The sequence below is a fragment of the Podarcis cretensis genome, assembly GCF_951804945.1.
Source record: "Podarcis cretensis genome assembly, chromosome: 16".
Lineage (NCBI taxonomy): Eukaryota > Metazoa > Chordata > Lepidosauria > Squamata > Lacertidae > Podarcis > Podarcis cretensis.
The window spans coordinates 14,117,473-14,143,827 of record NC_137186.1 but is presented as its reverse complement, the minus strand read 5'-3'; the positions used below and the strand labels follow the sequence as shown (position 1 = coordinate 14,143,827).

Here is a 26,355-nt window from a genome sequence, read left to right as displayed (position 1 = left end):
TGCCTAGCAACCACAGCAAAAGGCCAACCTTGCCCCCGCCTCTTTGTTGCCAAGCAACCATTACAAGAGGGTTAGTACCACCATTTCTGTTGCTTAACTATTCACATTCGAGACTGGCGGTGCCATCACCACTTTGTCGCCTTAGCAACGTACACCGGACAAAGTAGGGCTTAGCGGAGTCGTCAACAAAACAGATACCGCCACAAGCGTATATCCTGAAGAGAGTTTTATTGGCTCCAAGCACGGTGTGGGTGGGTGGTTTTCTTCTGTCACGAAATCTGATTTAATCTTTGGTCTGGTGGTCTGAAAACAATCTGTCAAATAAAAGACGCTGGGCAGTCAAAAAACACCCCCAGAGCTGGTAATAATCCCGCCATGGAGGCCCCTGGCCCCTCCCCACGAGCTATTCGTAGCGGTGCTTGCGCCTCTTCGCCGCAGATCGGATCATGGCGGCTGCCACACCCATCATGCCAATTGTCCCCACAGCAATGGCCTCGGTGACCTATAAGAAAATGGGAGAGAATGGTGGGTGGGCTATGAGTCAGAGAGAGATTTGCAGAAGTCGCATGCTGATGTCACACGCCCGACACACACTTCCGCTTGTCGTGTGTCTGAGCGCCTTTACCTTTCCCCCCACTGTTTTATTTTGGATAAATCGCTTTTTAGTGCTAAATCATCACAAATGCCAAACCCCTGGTTTTCTTGGCAGGGAGTGGGTGGGCAAACAGAAGTGTGGAGAAGCCCCGTCTTCACATCATATCCATTCTTTTAATAAATGGTTACAAACAGACTTGTAAGGCTGGATGAATCTGACCCCATCTTACAATTAAAGAGGTATTATACCCACTTTAAACAGTTGTGGCTCACCCCCCCAAAAAAAAATCCTGAGCGTGCTGAGAGTTGTTAGGAGTCCCCCATTCGCATCACAAAGCTACAATTCCCAGAGTAGTTTGACCATCAATTCCTCTCTGCGGGGATCATTGGGAACTGTGGGGCAGGTGGGTCCATCTGTTTCACTTTCTCTCTGTTTCTCATTTTTCCTCCACATTTCCATCTCAGTTTGCAAATTCATCGGCATTTCAGTATGAATGCCTCCTATATATACACATGTTTTCGTATGCAATTTTGCAAAATGAGCACTTTTTATCCATGCAGTTTTCCCCAGTATAATGCTTTTTTTCCCCAAGTTATTTTTTTACTATTTATGCTGTTTTATGCACACTTTGTCCCCAAATGTGCATTTTTTCCTACACATTTCTTGCCTGGAGAAGAACATTGCAAAATTCAGAGAACTGTGAATTTCAAAAGATAGCTGTGTTTCAGTTTGTGTGTTGTTATGGAAAGCCCAGATTCAGTGTGTTTACCTTTAAATGCAAAGTAGGGTGGGGTCGTGATCCCTACTTTGCAGAAGGGGAAAACACTGAGGCTGAACGAACACTGCCTCACTTCAAGTTAATTTAAGGCCACACTTGAACCAGAGACTTCCTGGTTTACAGTTTACTCGCTGCAATGCATTAGCTCTAATAGGGTAGGCTTTGGGGTAAGAGGGAAGCAGCAGGTGTACTGGGATTTTTGCTCCAGAGAGTTGAAAGTGCTACAAAAAAAAGGACATCACTGCTGCCATAGTGAACATGCTCTTTTCTGGTCAAAGAGGTGTTGCAGGTTTTTGGCCTTGCTTCAGGAACCTGCGAAACTTGTCTGAGCCAGACATGACAACATAACAAAGGAAATGTAAAGCAGAAAGAAAGAAGCCTCCCTCACACCACCTTTACTTTCCTCCCTCTTTCTCTTCAGTATACCTGAAGGAGTGTCTCCACCCCCATCGTTCTGCCGGGACACTGAGGTCCAGCACCGAGGGCCTTCTGGTGGTTCTCTCACTGTAAGAAGTGAGGTTACAGGGAACCAGGCAGAGGGCCTTCTCGGTAGTGGCGCCCGCCCTGTGGAACACCCTCCCACCAGATGTCAAAGACCAACAACTACCAGACTTTTAGAAGACATCTGAAAGCAGCCCTGTTTAGGGAAGCTTTTAATGTTTGATGCATTACTGCATTTTAATATTTTGTTGGAAGCTGCCCAGAGTGGCTGGGGAAACCCAGCCAGGTGGGTGGGGTATTTTATTATTATTATTATTATTATTATTATTATTATTATTTTATTTTATTTTTAAAAATGTCAGACTCCAGCCTTATTTCCATGTTGTAGAAAGGGAAAACATTGAGGCCGAACTAACGCTGTCTCACTTCACGAAAGGAGATTCCAACTAAACATGAGGAATCACTTTCCGAGGGTAAGAGCTATTCTGCAGTGGAGCAGACATCCTCGGAATTTGCTGTGATTTCTGAAATGCAGGGGGCACTGAACTAGACTGGACCCCTTCCAGCTCTACATTTTGCAGTTCTACCTGGTCACTCATTGCAACTCCATATCGCAGGTCCATCACAAAGTGTTCACAGTTGTGGCTCGTCAGATTGTAGGGCATCTCCCTCCCAACCAGCTCCTCTGCCCGCTGGAGGATCTTGGCAAGTGGCAGCACAGGAATCGTGAGGTCATGCTTGTTGTTCACTCGGAACTGGTCTTTCCTCACCACAACATCAAGCCAGTCCTTCTTCACGTAAGCTCTGTCAGACAAGACCGCCAGTACGCTGGCGGCACCGTTTGCAAGACGGTCGCCTGTTGGAGGGAAGGAGGTGGGGAGACTCTCAGGGGCTCAGAATCTACAAACGGCAGGAAGAACTGAAAGGACAAATTAAAATAGGGGGATCTGGGGAAGCAAAAATTTGGAGCACATTGATCACCCTCCTGCCATTAAGATGGTTGTTGTTGTTGCTGCTGCTGCTGCTGCTGCTGTTTCCACTATTTTTTATTACTAGACCATCTGTGGAACACTCTATTTAAAGGAAACTTGCTTTCATCTTCTGGCTCCCACAATGCCTTCCTACAGAGAAACGTGAAGTCTCTCCAGATGTTGCTGGATTCCAGCTCCCCTCAGGCCCTTAAGTCAGCCTAGCCAAGGATGATGGGAACTGTAGTCCAGCAATGTCTGGAGGACCACAGGTTCCTGATCACTGCAACAGGTATGGGGAACCTTTGACCTTCCAGATGTTGGTGAACTACAACTCCCAGAGACCCCCTCAATCATGGCCCAAGGGAGTTGATGGGAGTTCAGCATCATCTGGTGGAATGAAAGTTTCCTGTAGCAGCCCTTCGAGAACCTCAGAAGAGTTCTGCTGGATCAGACCAAAGGCCTTTCAAATTGAACAGAGTATTTGAAAGAGCCTGGCTGTCTGGAACCCTGAACAAAAGCACTTCCATGCTGCAACGCTTTGTTGCAGGCGGCACTTGTGCCTTCTACAAGCCATGTACAATCCTTGGAGTTCTGCACAGAGTATCAGGAAATGCTCTAAAGTGTGTGTGTGTGTGTTATAAATTGAGGTTACCAGATGTCCCCGTTCCCCGGGGACAGACCCCAGGTTTACAAATCAGTCCCCATTCAAAATCGCCAGATTCATTGGGAAAAAATCTGGTAACCTTATTATAAATGGTTCTTGCTGTCATTCTGTTACAAAGCCTGAACAGAACCTCTCCCACAAGAAGAGCCATGGCTGGAGGGCAGGGGGCTAGCCAGGTGTTTTGCCCCAGGTGAAGCCTCCAGAGGAGTGCCATTGAGACTCCCAGCCTGTGTGTGTGTGTGTGTGTGTGTGTGTGTGTGCGCGCGCGCGCAAATGTGTGTGGGAGGGTGCCAAACTTGGTCTTTGACCTGAGTGAAATAAAGCCTAGTTTCGCCCCTGCCCATAAGCTGTCCTAGCAGCTCTTGCCATGAAATAATTCTTAAGAAGGAGTGTTAGGATCCAAGCCACGGAGCTGGCCTTCTGCAACCCAAGGAAGGGGAGGGGCCTGAGTGGGTGTGGTCTGTCCCTGAAGGTATAACAGGCTTCATTCCACTCCAAGACTTTGTAGGAGCAAGATATTTCATGGGCTTTGCCCTGGGCTGATGGGTTTCCATGGAAACTTACATTCAGGAGCTAAGTGAACAACTTTGCCTTCCCCAACATAGATGGCCCAGTGCTGATAACAAGAGCGGAAGATCTCAATAAGGTCGCCAGGTTTAATTTCATCCTACAGGTAAGAAAAGAAAAAGAAAATTAAAGAAAGATTGAAGTGGGGGGTTTTGGTGGCGCTAAAAGGCTGCTGCTTGCCCATCTCCCAGAGATGAGGCAGAAAGGTAGCATTTCCTTTTATGGCCAAGATTGCTGTTTCTGGTTCCATGCCCAGTGCTTCACCCCAGGGGTAAAGGTAAAGGGACCCCTGACCATTAGGTCTAGTCATGACCAACTCTGGGATTGCGGTGCTCATCTCACTTTACTGGCCGAGGGAGCCGGTGTACAGCTTCCGGGTCATGTGGCCAGCCTGACTAAGCCACTTCTGGTGAACCAGAGCAGTGCACGGAAACGCCGTTAGCCTTCCCGCTGGAGCGGTACCTATTTATCTACTTGCACTTTGACGTGCTTTCGAACTGCTAGGTTGTCAGGAGCAGGGACCGAGCAACGGGAGCTCACCCCGTCACAGGGATTCGAACCACCGACCTTCTGATCGGCAAGTCCTAGGCTCTGTGGTTTAACCCACAGCGCTATCCGAGTCCCTATCACCCCAGGGGTAGCCAATGCCAATAGTCAATGGATGTGGCTGGACTACAACTCCCATGTATGCTGACAGGCCTTCTTCCCTTGAATGCTAAGCACACGGTACCCTGCCCACTGCACCTGCTCGTTCATTTCTGCTCCGTATCGTAGCTCCATAACAAAATGCTCGCAGTTGGGGCTGTTGAAGGTGTAGGGCATCTCCTTGCCCACCAGCTCCTCGGCCTGCCAGAGTATCTTGGCCAGGGGGAGCGGCGGCTGCGTCTCGTCATGTTTATTGTTCACCCGGTACCGGTCCTTCCGCACGACGTCTTCCAGCCAATCCTTCTTTACGTAAGCTCTGTCGGGCAAGACCGCCAAGGCATTCGGAGTTCCATCCGGAAGATGGTCACCTGGGGAGGAGAAGGAAGAGTGGGGAGAGACAGAGTGAGAACGGGACGAAAACAGCACATCTCTCTATCTCTCAGAAAGCTTGCCTATCTCCCCATCTGTTCTCTGGGCATTCAGACACCTCTTAAGATCCCGTAACCAAGTTGGCCATGATGGTTCCTGAGATCAAGGAGCAGGTGTCTTATCTACACTCGGTAGTGATTGGATGCCATTTTTAATCAAGATGGCAAACTGTGCCTTTCAAACCTGCAGTGGCTTTAACCAAGGACTCAGCTATACAGCTGCAAATGAAATGTTTTAAGTGTGTTTTTAAGTGCATTATACCATGGGTAGGCAAACTAAGGCCCGGGGGCCGAATCCGGCCCAATCACCTTCTAAATCCGGCCTATGGACAGTCCGGGAATCAGCATGTTTTTACATGAGTAGAATGTGTCCTTTTATTTAAAATGCATCTCTGGATTATTTGTGGGGCATAGGAATTTGTTCATTTTTATTTTTTTCAAAATATAGTCTGGCCCCCCACAAGGTCTGACGGACAGTGGACCGGCCCCCTGCTGAAAAAGTTTGCTGACCCCTGAAATGCGACACTAGATGGTGATGGTGAGCTTATGGCAAATTCAATATTTTCCAAAAAGCTTTTTAAAGAAGCATTTTCTCAGTGTTTTTTAAATATGTGTCTAGATTCCACCCAAACTTGGCATGGAGGTTAAGCTCAAGGACTCGTTTATCATCTGTGTTTGGATACAATTTGGGTGGCATTTTGAATGCAGGTGGAGGACTTTCAAAGCTGCATTTATTTTGAGGTTTCTTAGAATTCCTGAACACCACCAGTGACTAGGCTGCAGGTATATGTTCGCAAGGCCCAGGCAGCCACTGGAGGCAGCCATGGAGATGCAAAGTTAACAGGTGCATCAGAAGTCTTATAGCCCTGACTGAAAAAGATATAAGAGCTATATAAGAGCTAATATAATATAAGAGCTATTGTAAGATTATTTTGAAGTGGATTCAATATTCCAGTAAGTCCCTTTGTGATGACTGCATATTTGTCCCCACCTGTGCTCTGTCTTGCTCCCCAGCTCCATCTTTTCCTTGACTCCAGTTAGCATACCTCATACTAGTTAGCATCCCCCCTACACAAGAGCCTGCAGTTAGTATCCCCACACACAAAAGCCTGAATCTCCCCATACCTGCCCTGTGGGGCTCTATTAATTTGCAGTATTTACTTCACCTCTTTCTTTCTTTCTTTCTTTCTTTCTTTCTTTCTTTCTTTCTTTCTCCCTCCCTCCCTCCCTCCCTCCCATTCCCTCTCTCCTCCTCTCGCTCCCCACCCCCTCTTTGGCCAAATGGGCCCATGGCCCAACTTCGACAGCCAGGGCAGGGGGAGGGGGGGAGGGCAGTCCACCCCAGGTGTCTCCACTGAGGGGAGTGACAAAATGCCAGGCGGCACTCAGTGCGGGGCCTGCAGCACGCCCGAGCCACATGTCTCTCCTGGGAGTAACACGGTGACTTGGCTGCCCACAGGCTCCGCACTGCCCCAAATGGTCCGCTTGCCACCTCCCCCTCAGCTGTAGGATGGCTGAGTGAGAGAAAGCAGGCAGACTCCTCGGAGGCCCCGCGGAGCGTCCTGCCCCGCCCCAGGTGCCCGATCGACTTGCTCAGCCACTGTGCCAGGGCACCCACTTGTCAACCACATGTTGACACCAGTAAACTTTGCATCTCTTATTGAACCGTAAACAACTCATCCCCCTCTTCCTAGCTTGGTGTTAAATCCCTTGGAGCTAACTGGAGAGTACCGCAGTGTGCTGAAGTGCATTGTTGGGTACTTCTATGCCTGCCAGTAGGTGGTGCTGTTGCTCTGCTTATCTTCTGCTTAAAAGGCACAGCAACAGTGCAATTGTAAGAAGGGGAGTCGTTGCAGTGGTTTGAGAAGAGAAACTCCCCCAGGCTTCAGACAAGGGAAACTTTGGACCCTCCTACTCCCACCACCCGTTACAGTTGCCCACGCTAGCCGGGGGTGGTTGGGAACCAGAGTACAACCCCATCTTGAGCGCCAAAGTCTCCCCACCACAACTCTAGGGATAGGTCATCAGAACCAAGATAAGTGGCCACAAGTATTGCTGAGCTCACCACATTCAGTTGCCAAGTGGACAACCTTCCGATCCCCAACATAGAGGGCCCAGTGCTGACAAGAAGAACGGAAGATCTCAATGAGGTCTCCAGGTTTTAATTCATCCTAGAAGGAAAATGGATGACAAAGTTTAGTTGTTGCTCTAAACCATCACAATACCACGATGGGGGTGGCCTGCAGGGCACAGGGAGCATGGGGAGAGTCCATAGGGCCAGACAAAGGGGGGGGCAGATTTACATATTCTCCAAGCCAAAATCTGGGACACCATCTTCCCATTTTTTATCATAAGAGCATGGCGGCCATTTTGGTTGCTGTGATCTCACAGCACTATGTGAGATCTCACAGCACCATGTGAGGTCCACAACACCATGGTTTCTCCTGCCCCAAAAGTGCTTTTTAAAGGCACAGCACCCCAAAATATGCATTTGGGGGCACCACACAAGATTGCAACCCTGAAAAAGCGCTTTGGGGGGGCGGATTTTGTGCCATGAAATTGCCTGAGATCGTGGCAACCAAAATGGCTGCCATTCTCTTGCGATAAAAAACAGGATGTTCCGCTTTTTCTGTGACACTTGCAGGGGATGTTGTTTTCCATGCTGTTTTATTTGTAGCAACCTGGAGTGTAAATTCTTCAGTTTGATAAGAATGATACTTTGTTTTTTGTCTGTTAGCTTAGTAAAGTTATTTAGCAAATCCGCTTCCTCTGGGACTGCCCAGTCTGGTGCATCAGGGACACGATTATTATTTGGTACTGCAGTAAGCGATGAAAAAATCCTCCCCATTGACTGAGAGCTTCTTTAGCTGTAGAACAACTGCCAACTTTGGATGACTAGACAATATTACTTTTCGGTGCAAGCAGGGGGGTAGGTTGATGTGTCTACAAAATGCTGGTATGGAAAGAAGTCTTTCTGCACTAAGTGAGCCTTCTTTTCCATGATTATGGCTGGAATTCTGCGGGTGTTGAAGATAAGAAGAGTTCTCATACCGTGTCCATCTTTGGAGAGACCTTTGGTTGCTTTTAAATCAGCAGTTCTCAACCTGATGGTGTTGGACCCCAGATGATGTTGGACTACCACTCCCATCATCCCTGAGCTCTGGCCTTGCTAGCTAGGGGTGATAGGAATTGTAGTTCAACAACATCTGGGGACCCACAGGTTGAGAAAGGCTGTTTTAAATCGATGTTGTCAACAGCGACACCTAGATGGCTGAGCAGAAATGGATTGGCCATTCACATTAACTGACCGAATGCACAGGCAGGCCGGGACTGCAGCCTAGATGGCGCCCTTGAGGCAGTCTGCCCAGCTAGCTACAGAAAGGAGATACGTCCACAAGCACAACTTCTGAGAACCCTCTAGGCAGCTGGCCATTGCCATGTTCTTATCTGGCTCTGCGCCGCGCCGCCCCCCCGCCGCCGCCTGCCAAATTCTGCTCATGAGCTGCCCAGAGGAATCGAAACCCTTGCAAATCCTTTTTCTGGGTTGCTGGATCCAGACCTCCTGTGCCTTTTTAAACAGCTGTGCTGTAGGGGGGAATTTCACCACTTCCTTCTTATCACAGCTAACTGCATGGCTGCAGCAGAGAAGCTGCCACTGGCAAAACTACTCCCTGCTGTGCTGCTCTTAAAGAGACAGGAGATTTCTTTAGTTTGTTTTTGAGGAATGGTTACGCTAGTCTGGTGAGTGTTTCAGATTGTATCTGTCGCCATGTCCTGTTATTAGAAAAGTTAACCAGCAAACATAAGCTTAAGCTAGCACAGGGACAAGCAGAGGGGGGTGCCTTCACCCCGGTGTGGCTCCCCTTTATCACATATAAAGGTAAAGGGACCCCTGACCATTAGGTCCAGTCACGGACGACTCTGGGGTTACGGCGCTCATCTCGCTTTATTGGCCGAGGGAGCCAGCGTACAGCTTCTGGGTCATGTGGCCAGCATGACTAAGCCGCTTCTGGTGAACCGGAGTAGCGCACGGAAACACCGTTTACCTTCCTGCCGGAGCGGTACTTATTTATCTACATGCACTTTGCTGTGCTTTTGAACTGCTAGGAGGGCAGGAGCAGGGACCGAGCAACGGGAGCTCACCCCGTTGTGGGGATTCAAACCCCCAACCTTCTGATCAACAAACCCTAGGCTCTGTGGTTTAACCCACAGCACCACCCATGTCCCCTCTTTATCACATATACAGCACAACAATAGAATTGACCTATTCCACCACCACCACCACCACAGCATATGAATTAATACGCCCAGTACTTTTTTTTCTTTAAAAAAAACAAATGTTATGGGGTACTCTCATATTCCTACTCATATTGAAATACTGCCCCTCAATGTGGCCAAACTGAGATTCACAAAATTTTTAGGGGTATGTGTACCCCCAGAAAAAAAGCACTGAATATGCCTAATCTGACCCATACAAACTGGCCAACCAGCCTGCAATAGTTCTGGGAAAATCCAGAGGTATGGCAACCCTTGTCGGCAGTGCCGTTTCCGGCAATTTTACTTTAAAGAAGCTCCAAAACATTTTTTAAAATGCATTTTTTCCCAAAAGAACTCCTTTGGGCAAAATGTAAAAAAGGTAAACAACCCACCCTTTTTTGTCTGGATTTTCACTGTTTGAAATATGACAACACACACACACCCTAAAAAAACCCTGCACTAGAACGAAAGAACATTATCTCTCCCCACCTCTGTCTCCTCTCTTTTTCCGCATAATGTCTATGACAATAGTGTCTCTTACCGCATGTAAACGAACTGTGAGAAAGACTCTATGAAATGAAAGTGGAGGCGCTATACAGTATTTCCTTTTTGTTACACAAGAAAATCTTCAATGAAAAGTAGGGGGGGAGGGCCCTCTCAAAAGTCAACAAATACCATAGCACGGATATTTCAGAGGTGGTGGTTCTCCGCCCCCCCCCCTCCACCCCCAGTTATGACGAAGCTCCCTCTGCTGGCAGTTTTGTGCTCAGCAGGAAAAGAAGAGAAATAGGAAGATGAGTACTGTATGTATTACACATTTCTTCTTCATCATCTCCCTTTCCTTTTAATATTCTGCCCTTTCACCAAACAATTCAAGGTAGCCTACAAGGCTATATCTCTCCCCCTGCCTCCCAACCTGCCTCAGCTTCACAACAAATCTGTGAACTAGGCTACACTGATAAATTATTTGGCTCCTGGCTCAGTCTCGCCTGGCTCCTGGCTCAGTCTCGCCCAATGCACTTCCTGGTTTAGTGGGGATGTGGACCCCTGTCCACAGCCTTCTAGGTTTATTACAGGGGTAGGCAACCTAAGGCCCGTGGGCCAGATGCAGCCCAATCGCCTTCTCAGTCCGACCCGCAGACTGTCTGGGAATCAGCGTGTTTTTACATGAGTAGAATGTGTGCTTTTATTTAAAATGCATCTCTGGGTTATTTATGGGGCATAGGAATTCGTTTATATATATATTTCAAAATATAGTCCAGCCGACCACATGGGCTGAGGGACGGTGGACTGAAAAAGGTTGCTGACCCCTGGTTTATTAGGTTGCTCTGCCAAGTCCAGCCCGCCTTCAGCCAGTCTCCACCTGCATGCCTCTTTCCTTACAACCAGCCCAGTGGGCGACCCCAGATGCCGGCCTCCTCTTCCTAATTCTCAGTGTTGCCTTTGTAGAATTCAGAGGGGAAGAAAAGGAATCAGCTCCACAGAGGCTGTCCTCGGCGAGCATCCCAGGGGGGCGGGGCAGCAATGTCACACACACCCCAGGGATGACATTCCAGGTGGACCACACCCACTGCACCCCCCTTCCTCCGCCACTGCAGCTCCACCTATCATTGGCTCTGGCTCCACCTACTGTTGGCCTCGCTGCCAGCGGGCACTAGCCTCCACTGCATCGGTTCATCCCAACATCTGGAGCGACAAAGTACCCTGCTCTGTCACCACAAATTCCCTTGCCTGCAAGCAACTCTCCTGCATTGGAGGGAGTTGAGCTAGATGACCCTGAGTGTCCCTTCCAGCTCTGTGATTCAAGTGGTGCACTGGTGGCAACTTACCCGCTCAGCTGGGTTCTTCACCCTGATGAAGAAGGCTGAGTGGTTTTGCTCCTCGTCGTTCATCTTCACTAGGCTTGGTGTGTTATTCTCAGTGTCGACTTCCAATGGGCATAGCTAGGAAGGAAAGCATTTGGGTAAAGCACAGATAGCTTGTGTTCCTCCTCCTCTCATATCTACTAAATCAAGGGCCAGCCAATGAAGGTGAAGTGTCGCATAAATGCATACAAAGTGTCCCAGGTTTGAACCCTGGCATAAAGCTATTGGTGGTTAATAGCCACAGTGGTAATAATAATAATAATAATAATAATAATAATAATAATAATCCCTGCAGCTTTGCTTCTCGCAGTGAGGGAACCACCAGAAGGCCCTCGGCGCTGGACCTCAGCATCCAGGCAGAACGATGGGGGTAGTATACTGGGCCGAGGCCGTTTAGAGCTTTAAAGGTCAACACCAACACTTTGAATTGTGCTCGGAAATGTACTGGGAGCCAATGTAGGTCTTTCAAAACCAGTGTTATGTGGTCTCAGCGGCTGCTCCCAGTCACCAGTCTAGCTGCCGCATTCTGGATTAGTTGTAGTTTCCGGGTCACCTTCAAAGGTAGCCCCACGTAGAGCACATTGCAGTAGTCCAAGCGGGAGATAACTAGAGCATGCACCACTCTGGCGAGGCAGTCCGCAGGCAGGTAGGGTCTAAGCCTGTGTACCAGATGGAGCTGGTAGACAGCTGCCCTGGATACAGAACTGACCTGTGCCTCCATGGGCAGCTGTGAATCCAAAATGACTCCCAAGCTGCGCACCTGCTCCTTCAGGGGCACAGTTACCCCATTCAGGACCAGGGAGTCCTCCACACCAGCCCGCCCCTGTCCCCTAAGAACAGTACTTCTGTCTTGTCAGGATTCAACCTCATGCTTTACCTCCTTATGCTTTGCCTCGTCCGATAGAAGGCAGTATGCCAGTTTCTGGGACTCACAGGCAGCAGGGAGTGCTGTTGTGCTCAGATTCTGGTTTCCCAGAAGCCTCTGGGTGGTCACCATGAGGACAGGATGCTGGACTAAATGGGCATAATCCAGCACATTCTTGGATCTCCAGCTGGTTTTGGACTACAACTCCCATCATCCTTAGCTAGCAGGGCCAGTGGTCAGGGATGATGAGAACTGTAGTCCAAAACCAGGGACTCCTACATCTGATGCCCTGCTGCTCAGCCTGGATCCTCAGAGACTGCATCCCTCAAGACCTGGGCTGGAAAAGGGGCTCCCACTTCTCTTCTGTGAGGCCCTTGCATTGCATCAGCACCTGCTCACTAACAGAGGCAGCCTGCCCAGTGTGAGGCAGCAGAGAGCATAATGGAATGCCAGGTTCCAGGATAGACAGCTGCCCCTTTAAGACTCTACTCACCTCAACAAGGAGGCAGAACCTGAGGAGGAGAGGTCCCACCCAGCATGCAGAGAAGGGCTTGAGAACACGAACTCTGGTTCAGGGATGGGAAAGTTTGGGCCTTGCAGAGGCTGCTGGACGGCAACTCATATAGCTCAGTTGGTAGAGCATGACCCTAGTGGTCCCTTCAACCCTACAGTTCTATGGTTCTGTGATCCCTGGGACCATTGGTCATCCTGACTGGGACTGATGAATATCTGAGGAGTTAAAGTTCTCCCACACATCCCACTCAAGTGGGATCAAATAATTTGCTCCCTGGGCTCTGCTGTCCAGGGTCCTGAAAGACCTGGTTCAAGTTCCTGAAAGAATCTGATTCTGGCTGAACTCTGCCTATACTCTCCCTCGACCCCAGCCCACTTGGCATACAAGTACTTATAAAAACAAGAAACAGCCATGGATTGTCTGAAAGGAGGTGGGTGAGAGAAGGCGGAGAGGGAGAGGGAGGTTCAGAGCACAAGTAGAACATCCTCTAAAGCAGAGTTCCCTAAACTTGGATCTTCAGCTCTTTTTGGACTACAGTTCCCATCATCCCTGACCACTGATCCTGCTAGCTGGGGATGATGGGAGTTGTAGTCCAACAACAGCTGGAGATCCAAGTTTGGGGAACCCTACTCTAAAGGGATGTGGGGAACCACTGGTCCTCCAAATGTTGCTGAACTACAGCTCCTATCAGCCCCAAGCAGCATGGCCAAGAATGATGGGAGTTGTAGTTCAGCAATTTCTGGAGGGTCAAAATTCCCAACACCTGTTCTAAACATTGATCCAAGAGCCTGGGAGTGTGCCTAGGTCAGTTCTAGGTAACCAAGCCCATCAGGCCTGTGTAATGGCCTCTATTTTTCAGAGGGGTGACTGCCTGACTGGTACTGAAAAGAAAAGGAGAATCAAGGCACAACATCCAGTTGTTGGGCTGGGTGTGAGCTGGCCACAGATTGCATGAGGCTGCTCTGGATATTGACACATCAGTCAGGCAAAATTTATTCCAAGAAGGCCTTGGCAGCTGGGAACACACCTAGGAGATCCATTGCCTAGAGTGGGGAAGGGAGAATTGCCCAAGCACGCTCACTTTCTACGTCTTATTAGAGGATGTGTGGGGAATTTGTGGTCCTCCAGATAGAGCTGGACTCCAGCTCCCATAATCCCATGAGCATCGAATGAAAACACAAGACCTAGATCAGACCAGAGGCCCATCCAGCCCAGCTTCCTGTTTCCACAATGCCCACCCAGATGCCTCTGGGAAGTTTACAAGCAAGACCTGAGCACAAAAGCGCTCTGTCCCCTCTGGTGGTTTCCAGCAACCCTGCTCTGTTGTTGTTTAGTCGTTTAGTCGTGTCCGACTCTTCGTGACCCCATGGACCAGAGCAAGCCAGGCACTCCTGTCTTCCACTGCCTCCCGCAGTTTAGTCAAACTCATGCTGGTAGCTTCGAGAACACTATCCAACCATCTCGTCCTCTGTCATCCCCTTCTCCTTGTGCCCTCCATCTTTCCCAACATCAGGGTCTTTTCCAGGGAGTCTTCTCTTCTCATGAGGTGGCCAAAGTATTGGAGTCTCAGCTTCAGGATCTGTCCTTCCAGTGAGCACTCTGGGCTGATTTCCTTAAGAATGGGTAGGTCTGATCTTCTTGCAGTCCATGGGACTCTCAAGAGTCTCCTCCAGCACCATAATTCAAAATTCTTTGGCGATCAGCCTTCTTTATGGTCCAGCTCTCACTTCCATACATCACTACTGGGAAAACCATAGCTTTAACTATACGGACCTTTGTTGGCAAGGTGATGTCTCTGCTTTTTAAGATGCTGTCTAGGTTTGTCATTGCTTTTCTCCCAAGAAGCAGGCGTCTTTTAATTTCGTGGCGCAGATGGTGACAGCAACCCTACTAGTTCCCCCCAAATATTTTCCCTTTGCAAAAAAAGGGGGAAATTTATTGTAGGCAAACACAGCAGGTGGGGAACTGTGAGAAAAGCTTCACATCAGAGGAGGGCCCCAGTCCTGCCACTTGCCACCTGGTCTCGGGCAGGGCCTGACAGGCCATATAAGAGCTGCTGCTGGGCAGAGAGGGCTCTGTTTGTTTGTTTTTTAAATTGCTGGTTTTTTTTACCTATGGCATTTAAACTGTGATATTAATGCTGTATTCTTAGTTTTAGATTTTGATTTATATGGAAATTGTTTTCTATTTGGTTGTGTATTTTTTTTGATGTGGTTTATTTATTGATGACTTTCGTAATTATGTAAATCTTGTCATGTTGTAAGCTGCCTTGAGCAATGAGTTATTGTTTTGTTGTTTCTGTTTTAACTATTTATTTGTGCTTTTATCTTGTGTTTTTATCTAGCAAATCACCCTAAGATATTTCGATGAAGGGCGGTATATAAATCTTAATAATAATAATAATAATAATAATAATAATAATAATAATAAATATCTATGATTATTGTGGTTTCTTGAATCGGGAGCATCATCCAGCATAAAGTCTTCCCTTAACATTGAGGTGCCGCTCCAAGGGCCTTCTGGCAGTTCCCTCACTGCAAGAAGTGAGGTTACGGGGAACCAAGCAGAGGGCCTTCTCAGTAGTGGCACCCGCCCTATTGAGTGCCCTCCCATCAGATGTCAAGGAGATAAATAGCTATCTGAATTTTAGAAGACATCTGAAGGCAGCCCTGTTTAGGGAAAAATTTAATGTTTGATGTTTTACTGTGTTTTTAATATTGTGTTGGAAGCTGCCCAGAGCGGCTGGGGAGGCCCAGCCAGATGGGCGGGGTATAAGTAATAAATTTTATTTTTATTTATTTTTTTATTTATTAACTCAAAACCTCTAGGTGGGAATCGACAATAGTTCAGCAAAATAGATGTCAGTTCCTTTCTACACACACATAGCTCTCTGCCTTCCCCACAGGACCCATGTCATACCAAACAGGACAAAACGCTGAAAATACCAATATATTTTGGTTTCTGTGTATACACACACACACACCAGCTGGTGCATGCAGTGACTAAGACCATCCTCTTACCTCATCCATGAAATCACTAAGAGGCCTTAGTTAAGCCATTATTCTCTCAGCCTCAGCTGCAACATGAGGGAGCAGTGGGTAACAATCATGGCCTACTGTGCAAGACCATCGTCAGGATGACTTGTAATGCTCAAACGGTGCTGCCTAAATGCCATTCCAGCTACGACTAATACCAATTTTAATCAGTGCGGCTGAAAGTCAAGGGCAGCCGTGTCTGTTTCAGAAAAGCTATTTTGGGTCCAGCCTGTTGCTATAATAGGACATATAACGAATAAATACTGGTGTCCTTTCCTTCTGACAATGAGTGATACGGCTTGTTTATTCAACGAGATTTCTCCAGCACCCCAAGGTGCGTTTTCTCATTTGCAAATTCATTTCCATTTAATCACTTTAAAAGACAGATGATTAATCAACCAAAATTAATATGCATTAATCGCCCGCCCCCCCTTTGCCTGTATTTGCCGCCCTCCCCATCCCTGCCACTTCTGTTATTTAACTTCGGCTAAAATTTAGATTGGAAACCCCTTGGGAGCAGGGGCCTGTCTAAATCAACAAATGTCCTGTACACTGATGACTATATCAGTCCTCACCAACCAGATGTTTTTTGACTGCAATCCCATTTGCCCTCTGCTGGTGAGGCTAATGGGAATTGTAGTCCAAAATAGAAACATAGAATTCTGGAATTGTAGCGTTGGAAGGGATCATCTAGTCCAGAAATATGCAGAAATATGCAGCTGTCCCATAAGGGGATTGAACCTGCAACCTTGTTGTCTTCAGCACCCTGCTCTAACCAACTGAGCTATCCACCTGGAGGGCACCAGGCTGGCAAAGGCTGCTCTATAAAAAATACTGTAGCAGCTTGGCAGCTTGGCTTAGTATGGGCAGATCATCAGATCCCAAAGGAAACCAATATTCTGACAGCTAAATGAATCTGAGAGAGAGACTCTGCTCTCCCGATAGCATCATAAGCCTTTGTGTTGGCAGTGCCCAGAGCAGGAGGAAACCAGGAGAAGGAGCTAACTGATGGGAGGTGGGGGTCTCCCTGGTGGGCCTCAACCAGCCACTTTAGAAGTCGGATCAGGGGTCCTGGCTCCTCCCCACCTCCTCAAAGCAGAACAGAAAGTCTCTGCAGAGGCTGGAGGAGGCTGTGATGGGGAGACAACTCAAGAGGAAGAGAACACTCATTTGGGATCTCCACAGTCCCGCAAAACAGGTGAGCCCATCGCGCTTCATCTTAGAAATGAGGCCAGGGGCACAGAAACCACTGGGACCTCTTCCCTCAGTCCTGAACATCTTGCCTCATTCCTGAACTCCGGAATTCCGAGCTCGGTGTCTGTGGACCAAGCCTATACCCTTAACTTCCCTGATGGAAGATCTCTTTTCTTACTTACACGTCAGGGCCTCCTTCTGTGAGTGTTGGGCTTGAGGTAGGTACAAATTCAATACACCCCAGCAACCACCGCAGATAAAGTAGAGAAAACTAGAGGCAGAAACCCCCCCTTCCAACCATGTACAAACCCTTGTGTACCTGCAGTGGGCTGTCAATTTTTCCCTGTGGCAAATGAATTTAACCACCCATTTTCTACCTGATGCTTGGAGTGACATCACAGGGAAAGCGCTACCTCACCTGTTACCAAGTAACCATTAAATACTGTTGGGAGGGGGGGATATGTGAAGTGGGGGAGTATGATACCATTTGCCCCACCAACTCAGGAAAGTGTTTACTCACTTTTTCTCAGTTCCTTCATCCATGGGGACAAAGTCACTCGAGAGACTGCCTTAGCTCTTACATTGGGGCTAGGGAACCTTTGGCCCTCCGGGTGTCGCTGAACTACAGTTCCCATCCCAGCCATGGGGCTGCTGGGAGTGGGGGTTCAGCAACTTCTGGAGGGCCGGAGGTTCCTGTAGAATTTCCCCTGCAAGTTCCAAAGATATCACAAGCCCACTTCACAGAGCAGGGCTTTCAGTGTGGCTGCCCTTGTTCTGTGGAACAGCGTTCCTGTTGAGATACAACAGCCATAGGAGCCAACTCCAAAGGGCTGAGGTCCCTGACCTGGGGCCCCCCAAATACTTTATTCAAGTTGGCACCCCTGCACTTTCTGGAAACAATATAAAAAATTTCCTTCCAGTAGCACCTTAGAGACCAGCTAAGTTTGTTATTGGTATGAGCTTTCATGTGCATGCACACTACCTCAAATATCTGAAGTGTGTATGCACACGAAAGCTCATACCAATAACAAACTTAGTTGGTCTCCAAGGTGCTGCTGGGATTTTTCTTATTTTGTTTTGACTGTGGCAGACCAGCACGGCTACCTACCTGTAACTGGAAACAACATGTTGCATCAACAAGCTATCCTAGCTGGATAAACAGGTCTCTGCCACAGGTGTCTACATTATATTGTTTTCAAATTTAACTGCTATTATTTATCTGCTCCCAGTCACCAGTCTAGCTGCCACATTCTGGATTAGTTGTAGTTTTCCAAGTCATCTTCAAAGGTAGCCCCACGTAGAGTACATTGCAGTAGTCCAAGCAGGAGATAACCAGAGGATGTATCACTTTGGCGAGACAGTGCGCAGGCAGGCAAGGTCTGAGACAGCATACCAGATGGAGACAGTAGATAGATGCCCTGGACACAGAATTGACAGCTAATCACTGTGTCCAGGGACTGCATCACCTCTCCTAATTGAGGTGTTACAGAGAAATAAGTTAGCCCTCCATTCTTCTGGAGACATTAAGGAGGCAAAGGAGGAATTCTATTCCACATTTACAATTGCTTAAAGACCAGAGAGGGAGACTTTTTTTAAAATAATTATTTACATTTTTATTAAGACTTTAAAAAAAATAAAATCCACTTTTCTATTCTAAAAACAGAAGCCACAAGGTTTTTGTTTTGTTTTTGTTTTTTGCAAAAGTCAACAGACAAAAGGTACCTAAGACAAAATTCTAGAAGGAGAGAAACAGCAAGCAGCAGTCATAAAACAGGCTGTTGCAAGCTTGTCTCTCAATGTGGCTATCTAGAAAAGGGGCATCCTTTAAAAGAAAAAAGAAGTTGTTTTATCTAGTGTCCAAAAAGACATAAAAAGGAGAGCTAGCTAAATCTCCTGCAGCAGGGGATTCCCACAGCTCAGGTGCCACCACTGAGAAGGCCGTGTCAGTCATGCTCACCAAGAACACTTCAGGTGGTGAGGAAACAAGGAGTGCAAATGTGGCATACCAGCCTCCTTTGAGGAATAGAATGTGCGAACTGGTTTCTGTGGCTTGTACGCAGCTAAGTTCTGCTCAGAGTAAACCCATTGAAATTGATTAACCTTGCTTTAAAAAAAGGTAAAGGACCCCTGACAGTTAAGTCCAGTCGCAAACGACTCTGGGGTTGCAGCACTCATCTCGCTTTACAGGCCGAGCAACGGAAGCTCACCCGTCGCAGGGATTCGAACCACTGACCTTCTGATCGGCAAGCCCAAGAGGCTCGGTGGTTTAGACCACAGCGCCACCAGCGCCCCTTAACCTTGCTTAGACATGCCTATTAACTTAAATGGGCCAGCTCTCAGTAGGGCTGCCATTGGCTACAACCCTATGGTTCAGGTCCTTGTCAGTGTTCAAACATGATTTCTGGGATAATATTACATACAGAGTTAAGCATCTCTACTCCTTCAGGGAACACTTCCCACACTCCCCACATGACATGCGCTCTTCCCCTGGGCATCCATGCAGATTGGGCCCACAGCAAGAGGTGGGTGGCAGCAATGAAGAAGACACTGGCATGTGGCCCCAGGACACCCCCCAACCTCTCACTCCACCCCCCACCCCCCCAAAAAAAAACCTTGGCACTGAAACTGTGAGGTTTCTATAAGATGCCCTTGAAAACATTCCCAGCACAAAGTCAACATGTTTAACTTTCACTGAGCAGAATCTTGCGTTTAAAAACGAAAGCGTCGTCTCCTGAACTGCGCTGATTTCAGAATTTGAAACAGACTAGGAAAGAGGCTAAGTTTCTAACAGAAGAGCATTCCCTGCCACGGGGATCGGTGGAGGAGTGCGCAGCCATTTATTCCTCTCTGTGCCTTCTGGGCAGGAATAAGCTGCTGACCACTGTCGCCGCAATGGCCACAAGGCCTACGCCGAAGAGCCCTACTGTGCCAGCAACCAAGGTGTCTCTCACCTGCAAACAACACAGAAGGGGAAACTGTTAAGCTGTATAGGCCTCTAAGATGTTGCTGGGCTACCTGCCAACATTTCTCCAGTGAAATAGGGCCGTCGTTAATAATAATAATAATAATAATAATAATAATAATAATAATAATTTATACTGCGCCCATCTGACAGGGTTCCCCCAGCCACTCTGGACAGCTTCCACCATATATAAAAACATTTGAAACATTTAAAAACTTCCCTATACAGGGCTGCCTTCAGATGTCTGCTAAAGGTTGAATAGTTACTTATCTCCTTGGCTCGGGGGTTGCATAACTCCACACCCTCCGATGCAAACAAGGACGTCCTAAGGAAAAGAGGGACATTCCAGGATCAAATCAGAAACTGGGACGGCTTCTGTAAATCCAAGACTGTCACTGGAAAATAGGGACACTTGGAGGGTCTGCTTAGGTTGATGAGCGTGTTAAGATACAGTTCAGCAAGATCTAGATGGTTCAGAGTTTCATTTTGCTGTGTGTATGTGGCTTTATTTTCAGATGGAATGCACCGGAACTCAGTTCCAGCACCTCTCAGGTGGCGCCATTGCCATTCTAAGATAACAAGGGAGGTGTTCACGGTGAGTTCCGGCACCTCTTTTTCTAGAAAAATAACACTGTTATATATATGTACAGTGGTACCTCAGGTTACATCCGCTTCAGGTTACAGACTCCACTAACCCAGAAATATTACCTCGGGTTAAGAACTTTGCTTCAGGATGAGAACAGAAATCGTGCTCCGGCGGTGCGGCAGCAGCGGGAGGCCCCATTAGCTAAAGTAGTGCTTCAGGTTAATAACTGCTTCAGGTTAAGAACGGACCTCCGGAACGAATTAAGTACTTAACCCGAGGTACCACTGTATGTGTATGTAAATAAAATCCTATACAGTATCCTAGGTGCATCACAGTCTGCAGTGACCTTCATTCCAAGAGGAAAGGAAACTCTGGAGTCCCTAAGCTGCTTGGCAATTGGGGAACATGCAACATCATTCTCACTACAGCTGCTCCAGGAAGAGTTTTTACAGCAATACATTGGGAGAAAGGGGCTGATAAGATTAGCGTTTTTCCCTGAAGGCCACAAAATTGCTCTTCCCTTTCGAAGCAGTGAGACTTGTGCTTCTCTGGCACACTGCAGACACAGCTGTGGCCCATCGATACACACCTGGTCGCTCCTAGCCGTGCCGTAGCGCAGCCTGGTGACAAAATGTTCGCAGTTCTCGCTGGCCAAGCTGTAGCGGATTTCTTTGCCCAGGAGCGCCTCCGCCTCCTGAACGATTTTGTTCGCCGGGAGCGGCTCATATTTCTGATCGTATTTGTTGTTGATGCGGCAGGCGTCGTCCCCGACAATGCTCCACAGGAGTTCCTTCTTCACCACGGCTTTTTCGGACAGGGCAGACATCAGGCTGGAGGTGCTGGCCTGGTATAAGTCATCTTGGAAGACACAAAGGGAACATCAGTAATGCAGTGGGCCTGTTTTTATACTCCTCTCTAGCCTCCATTCAGACAAGCATGAGGCATGGTCAGAGTTAAAGGACACATTCCAGACAGGAGGGTGTGGAGCAAGGCTGGTGAGGGGTGCTAAGGGCCAGGTAAAGAGGACTGGAGGGCCACATTTGCCCTGCTCCTCCCGGATCTGAGTTTCACCAGCCTGTAATAACATAATCCATTGTGATATCCAATATCTTTTACAATAAAAAGGTAAAGGGACCCCTGACCATTAGGTCCAGTCATGGCCGACTCTGGGGTTGCGGCGCTCATCTCGCTTTATTGGCCGAGGGAGCCGGCGTTCAGCTTCTGGGTCATGTGGCCAGCATGACGAAGCCGCTTCTGGCGAACCAGAGCAGCGCACGGTTTACCTTCCCACCGGAGCGGTACCTATTTATCTACTTGCACTTTGACGTGCTTTTGAACTGCTAGATCGGCAGGAGCAGGGACCGAGCAACAGGAGTTCACCCCGTCGCGGGGATTCGAACCACCAACCTTCTAATTGGCAAGCCCTAGGCTCTGTGGTTTAACCCACAGCGCCACCCGTGTCCCTTATCTTATATAATAGGAATCATTTAAAGAAAGGATCCTGCCCATTGATAATTCAAGTCCACTCTTCTTCAGAATTGACAGTCCTTGTGCTCCCTGACTTTGTTCGCCCACCTTCATTATTCAAAATCACCCATGTAGTTATACAGGATGTGCTTTTTAATACACAAAACCAGAACTAGAAGACTGGGAGTGCTCTGATGGTGTTTCCTGCTTGGCAGGGGGTTGGACTCGATGGCCCTTGTGGTCTCTTCCAACTCTATGATTCTATGATTCTATGAAATGTGATCCTATAGGTCTGGTTTCTCAGCAAAAAAAATAAAAATAAAAAGACCAATAGCCGCCCTCCTTCACCCTCATCATCCCAAACAAGAAAGTCTGGAGGATGCAGCACTTTGAAGGTAGGACTAGAGTGGAGATACTGTTTCACCCCAAGGGCCACATTCCCTTCTAGGCAACTTTCCAGGGGCCACATGGCAGAGGTGGATGGAGCCAGAGGCAAAAACAGGGTGTAGCAAAAAAAAAAAAAAAAGTGGAGCAACAAATGTAAATTTTACCCTCTCTGGGCCACATCCCTCACTGGCCAGTGTGGTGCAGTGGTTAAGAGCAGTAGTCTCGTAATCTGGGGAACCGGGTTCGCTTCCCCGCTCCTCCACATGCAGCTGCTGGGTAACCTTGGGCTAGTCACACTTCTCTGAAGTCTCTCAACCTCACTCACCTCACAGAGTGTTTGTTGTGGGGGAGGAAGGGAAACAATTAGCTGCTTTGAGACTCCTTAGGGTAATGATAAAACGGGATATCAAATCCAAACTCTTCTTGCTTCACCTGCTCCTTGAGTGTTTTCTCTGGGCTTAAATGTGTCCTTGAACTCTATTCATGCCCAGGGCTGTAGCTAGGGGGTGGCGAGGTGGGCCCCTGCCAGGGGCGCATGCGATGGGGCAGGGTGCAAAATCAGCTAAAAAATATGTCTATAAATATACAGTCATACCTCATGTTACGTCGGCTTCATGTTACGTTCTTTCAGGTTATGTCCCGCGGTGACCCAGAAGTACCGGAAAGGGTTACTTCTGGGCTTTGCTGCTCGCGCATGCGCAGACACACAAAAGGATGTCACGCGCATGCACAGAAGTGGCGAATCACAACCCGCGCGTGTGAAGACGCACTGCTGCAGGTTGCACTCTTTTCATGTTGCAAACAGGCCTCAAGAATGGATCCTGTTCGCAACCAGAGATACCACTGTATCGATTATTGCCTCATAAGAAATGGTTTTAAATAGAGGGTGAATTGAATGAGTGGAGTGGGGTTGGAGGAGAGGCAGAAAGAAGAGCTAATTTGTCCGTGGGTAGGGGGCGCAAGATCACCTAGCTACGGCTCTGTTCATGCCCCCTGTTTGCCTGGATGGAGGGGAGAGAGGGGTGTGTGCGAGTCTGGGCCCGATTGCGTGGCAAGGTGTGATCCAGGGAAAACTGCCATGATGTACATCTCTCTAGAAACAGCCTCCTCCGAACCCAGGGTCCTAATCCAGCACTCGTGAAAAGCCCCACAGCTTTCTGTGTTGTGAAAAGGTGGCTAATAATTTCCATCTTGGCAATGCCCACCATAGAGGCACAGGACCAGTTGGCAATGCCGGCAACCGTAAACCCTGCCTGACTTGGCTGTGCACCTGATACAAGCCTAAGGACCTTACCTGAGGGAGCCAGGTGGATCACATAACCGGAACCCACGTAGATGGCCCAGTGCTGGTAGCCCACACGGGAAATCTCTATCAGGTCTCCAGGCTTTGGCTCTATCTGTCGAGAGAGAATCAGAGAAGCGAGTGCCAGGAGGGAGCTGATGTAATAAAGGTAAAGCTAAAGGGACCCCTGACCATTAGGTCCAGTCGTGACCAACTCTGGGGTTGCGGCACTCATCTCGCTTTATTGGCCGAGGGAGCCGGCGTACAGCTTCCAGGTCATGTGGCCAACTCTGGCGAACCAGAGCAGCGCACGGAAACGCCTTTTACCTTCCCGCTGGAGCGGTACCTATTTATCTACTTGCACTTTGACATGCTTTCGAACTGCTAGGTTGGCAGGAGCTGGGACCAAGCAACGGAAGCTCACCCCATCGCGGGGATTCGAACCGCCAACCTTCTGATCAGCAAATCCTAGGCTCTGTCATTTAACCCACAGCACCACCTGCTTGCTGAGTGTAAATCAGCAATGTGACAATGCAGGCAGGACTGTGGCAGGAAACCGAGGATGCCAGAAAACCAGGAATTATGTTCACATGTGGTGGAAATATGTACAATTTTTTGGGTAAAGGGTGTTTAAGGAGATAACAGAAAGCACTGGGTTAAAGCTGACCGAAAGTCCAGAGGTAGCATTATTATCAATTTACGGTGGGGTGGAAGGTTCACAGGCTATGAAGGGCTTGCTCACAAATTTATTGACAGCTGCACGAATTATTATAGCCAGGAAGTGGAAGGGGCAAGCAGAATATAAATTGGAAGAATGGTATAAAGAAGTGTGGGATACAGCTATTAATGGTAAATTAACATGTGCCATTAAGGTAAGGCAGGGAATACGCAGGAGAAATGATTTTGAGGCGATATGGAAGGTGTTTGTAGAATTTGTACTGTTAAAACGGAAAGGGGTCAAACCATCGCAAGAGATGTTGAAATTTTGGGAGGTTGAATAGTTACAACAGAATGGTCTTGGTGGTGGGGTGCACATTTTTATTCTTATTTACTTATGATTATTACTTTGTAAATAAAAAAGGACTGTGGCAGGAGGGCAAACGCTGAAGAAAGCTTTGTGCTGGGATTTGATTAGATGCTAGGAGCGGATATATTTATTAGATATTATCCGTCCTCCCTCACGTTCGTGTGTTCAACAGAGTGCCATCCCTTTGCAGCCCTGTTTAGGGGAGTTTTTAATGTTTGATGTTTTATTCTGTTTTTAATCTGTTGGGAGCCGCCCAGAGTGGCTGGGGAAACCCAACCAGATGGGCGGGGTATAAGTAATATGTTGTTGTTGTTGTTATCATCATTATTATTAGGAATCTTAATAATAATAATTTTATTATTTATATGCCACCCATCTGACTTTTTTGCCCCAGCCACTCTGGGCAGCTTCCAGAAAAATATAAAAACACCATAAAACATAAAACATTGTAAACTTCCCCATACAGATAGGCTACTTGTAGCCTTTTTGTTTTAGTAACCCAGGTTGCTTTAAGGCAGACTGGATTTTCCTAGTATTACCTCCTTTTCTCCCCCTTAAAATAACAATCACAAACAAACAGCTTTGCAAAATGTAAAAATAACTTTTTCTCACTCAGTATATGCCTTGAAGAACACCAGAGATAGCAGCTAGGTGCAGGCAGGCTTAAAATGGCAACTGAGTTCCTAAAACATACCAGGTAGAGGTAAAGGGACCCCGACCATTAGGTCCAGTCATGACCGACTCTGGGGTTGTGGCGCTCATCTCGCTTTATTGGCCTAGGGAGCCGGCGTACAGCTTCCGGGTCATGTTGTCAGCATGACTCAGCCGCTTCTGGCGAATCAGAGCAGTGCACGGAAACGTCGTTTACCTTCCCGCCAGAGCGGTACCTATTGATCTACTTGCACTTTGACGTGCTTTCGAACTGCTAGGTTGGCAGGAGCAGGAACCAAGCAACGGTAGCTCACCCCGTCGCGGGGATTTGAACCGCCCACCTTCTGATCGGCAAGTCCTAGGCTCTGTGGTTTAACCCACAGCGCCACCTACGTCCCAAAAACATACTAAGTCTAGCTTAAATACAGAGTCTGAACTGGGGCTCAGAATTACAGGTGTCGTCATGGGTGTTCAGTGCCACGCACCACAACATGATGTCATGATTAACATTTTTATGCTGCTTTCCGTATAAATACATGCTCAAACCAGCTCACGACAGAACCGCTAAAATTCAGAACAATGCATCATTACAATAACACTCACATACTAAACCATTTCACAACGTGACGCAATAATCCAAAAAACATCCCAATTTGATTCCATGCGTCAAATCGAAAAGCCCTGTCATTTAAGACACAGCAGCGCCTTTGTGGGTGGGTGTTTTGCCACAGTCCTATGAACTAGAAACTTCTCATTTAACAGCAAAAACAGCAATCACTTTGAATGTCCAGAGGCCTATCTGGACGTTTTGCTGGGAGTCGAAATCCAACCTTGAGCAGCATAATCCCTGAGGGCACCCACAGACGGCTATATTTAACTTGGCCGAGCGATGACAGAGAGACGCTTTAGAAGCGGCCGTGCTCTGTGACACACCACAATGCGCAGCAACAGAAATGGCCGGTGCAACAGCAGAGGCAATTCGGCTTCCCTGTCAACTGCAGTCGCAGTTGGTACTTACATAGCCGGACATCTTGAGGAGCTGCAGGCAGGCCGGCCCGGAAGGATACTCCACCCTCTCCAGCAGACAGTGGCTTAGTTTAGCAATTGTGGACAGCTGCAGGCAGGGCGGGGTGAAGGCTCTAAATCGCCTTTGCGCTGGAAGGGGCCTGGGCTG

General features: G+C 48.0%; 1 protein-coding gene and 1 long non-coding RNA gene across 2 annotated transcripts; both read right to left on the bottom strand.

The window, feature by feature from the left end:
• Window positions 1-211: 211 nt before the first annotated feature.
• On the bottom strand, window positions 212-26,355 carry LOC307205338 (uncharacterized protein). The gene is made up of 9 exons (XM_079957614.1): window positions 26,200-26,355; window positions 23,516-23,618; window positions 20,957-21,225; window positions 11,176-11,289; window positions 7,155-7,260; window positions 4,761-5,029; window positions 4,014-4,116; window positions 2,402-2,670; window positions 212-502 (listed from the first exon to the last, which is right to left on the bottom strand). Exons 1-9 carry the CDS (start codon window positions 26,209-26,211, stop codon window positions 404-406), a joined length of 1,344 nt encoding a protein of 447 aa, XP_079813740.1. The 5' UTR covers window positions 26,212-26,355; the 3' UTR covers window positions 212-403.
• Window positions 24,128-25,635, bottom strand: LOC307205378. The gene is made up of 2 exons (XR_013833991.1): window positions 25,571-25,635; window positions 24,128-25,205 (listed from the first exon to the last, which is right to left on the bottom strand). It is a non-coding gene; the product is annotated as an uncharacterized lncRNA (long non-coding RNA).